This window comes from Wasmannia auropunctata, unplaced genomic scaffold (assembly GCF_000956235.1).
Source record: "Wasmannia auropunctata unplaced genomic scaffold, wasmannia.A_1.0 LD336026.1, whole genome shotgun sequence".
In the NCBI taxonomy this organism is placed as follows: domain Eukaryota; kingdom Metazoa; phylum Arthropoda; class Insecta; order Hymenoptera; family Formicidae; genus Wasmannia; species Wasmannia auropunctata.
Window position 1 is genome coordinate 3,218,181 of NW_012026864.1, and position 2,389 is coordinate 3,220,569.

The 2,389-nt window shown below is 34.5% G+C and overlaps 1 protein-coding gene across 1 annotated transcript in view; it reads left to right on the forward strand.

The window, feature by feature from the left end:
- LOC105452879 (phosphatidylinositol 4-phosphate 5-kinase type-1 alpha-like) overlaps positions 1-1,955 on the forward strand; it is a 30,490-nt gene extending 28,535 nt beyond the window's left edge. The window contains exon 16 of the mRNA XM_011694408.1: positions 1,611-1,955. Within this exon, the coding sequence (XP_011692710.1) occupies positions 1,611-1,766 (156 nt within the window). The 3' untranslated portion in view covers positions 1,767-1,955. The remainder of the gene's footprint in view (positions 1-1,610) is intronic.
- Positions 1,956-2,389: the final 434 nt, after the last annotated feature.

The following is a 2,389-nucleotide window of genomic DNA, read 5'->3' on the forward strand; positions in this document are numbered from 1 at the left end:
TATATATATATATATATATATATATTAAGTAGGAGCGGTGGCGACTTAAATAGGATTAAATTTGACACTGTAGATTTAACAGTAAAGGAGCATTTAACCGGATTTTTTTTTCTTCAAGAGACCTCGACGCATTCCGTACGCGAGAAATTTCATTTGTGTCTTTTAAGCAGAACGCGTACAACGACGAATGAGAGTATTAGTGTTGCAAATGATATTTTTATGGTCTAGATCGCGCGACTACACCTTACCGAGCGAGAAGAGTCAGACAGAAAATCCACGACACAGAGTTATTAAGGTTTTACCGTGGATGCAGATTTTACTGCCGAGATAGCTTCATGACACAGTAGCTTTGTTAACTCATTACCCTCCCCCCCGCGGGGGGGGGAGAGATATTGCTATTATCGTAATTGTTAGGGTCCCCGATCCCACGTGAAGGTACCACTAACAAGCGTTAGCGCAATTTCGAAAGTGTGATATTTTTTTAAAACATATCCTCGGGAAATTAAAATATTGGAATTCGGATTGACGTTGGCGCAAGGTAATTTTTATTAGAAATCGCGCGCCAAAAGTTCAGGGAGGATGCGAATCATCGTAAAAATATGTGTGGGCGCGAAAAAAAGGTTGCTGTGCTGCTTATAACATTACTGAGGTTGTCCTAACGTAATCTATGTTTGTTTCCTTTTGTGAAAATTGATGGAGGAAATTGTTTAACGCTTTGGAGTTTTCTTTTCAATGTGATTTTCGGCGATTGACGTGCTTTTAAGTACATGTCGTGTGTGTGCGCGCGCATATACGTTCCTTCTCTCGATTAATACATATAAATCTCTCCTGCTTTCGAAGCGCCATGTGTCGGACGCAAGATGTTTCTCTGTGTGTTTCGTGTGTGCTTACATATACAAAACTGACGTTGATGCCGTTCGTGAAGTAACATTCTGTAACTTTCCAATCACGTATTATTCGAAACAGATCAATGTGCTTTGACAAGTTGCAGGTTCAGCAGTCTCTCTGTTACTATTACATAATTATCCAAGTCTGTCCAAAATATGCCAGTTAACATACCGTACATGCATGATTTTCTTTCCCTTTCGATTCAATCGTGTTACATTCATTCACATTATGGACCGTTCCTAATAATTTAAGACAGTAATAAAAATGTTTGAGCGTTCAACTGCACTTAATTTTTATTTTCATAGCAAGAGTATCGTGTATCAATATTTTTAGCCGTTATTGGCGACTTATGGTTATGGCTCGTCTCCTAATTGGTCCGGTACACACATTACCACTTTTTCACGATTTACCATCTTACGCGTTTTATGTATTGAACAAATATAATCACAAAAGTGGTAATGTGTGTGTCTCTAAATGTAAAATTCTTGTATCTATAAAAAGAACCTTATAATCCTAAAAATAGTTCTAAAAGAAACCATTCTTAATAATCGGAGATATTATCTCTAGTTCACATGTCACTCTTAATATTTAATTTAATTACATTTTATTTTTGATAAAAAATTTTTGAAAACTTATTTGGGAACTCTTGACAATAAGATATCAATACATATGGGCAGACGAGAAAGTGATACAACATATCTTTCTGTGTTCGAATCATTCAGAGACGAACCAGCCAAGGCGAGCAACATCAATTGGAGCAAAGCACATCCTTTTCGTTGTATCGTCAAATCAGGACGAGCTTGAAGCGCGGTAGCGCGAACCACGTCGCGATCATGAGGAACATGCAAAGGGCATTAAACATTCGTCGGGCACCATGACGCACGCAGAGTTCATCAGAAAATGAATTTAAATTGTTTTTTTTTTGCAAATTTCTCTTTCCGAGATTTTACGGAACTAATGACATTATTGCGCCTAAAATGGATCGATCAAGTCTTTACGAAGCTTCAGATCTGAAATATGTCGGATTACGTCAAATCACAATAAAAAACGAATTATCGATAAACTTATCATAAAGCTGATAAGATGAAAACGATGCTAAATGCAGGATGCAATATCGATTGATAAGAATATTAATTAGACATTTTAACTATTTTAAATGTTTTTAATAACTGATATAAAAATGGAATATTTCGAATAATTATGTTATATAACGAATTTATAATTTATTTTTATTTTTTGTTTTAGTTGCTCTTTTATAAATAATTAACAATAATACAATTAAAACGTGCATTTTTAATTTCAAGAAAGCAAAATTCAGAAAGTGAATTAAAGATCGGTATATTTAAGATATATGTATATATTGGTTTGGTGATTTAATAATAATAATATTTAAAAATAATAAATAAAATATTTTCATCAGCTTTAACAGAAAAGTTATGATTAACAGTGCACGCATGTATAATTCGCATAATTCTGTGCAATACGTAATAATGCGCGCTGC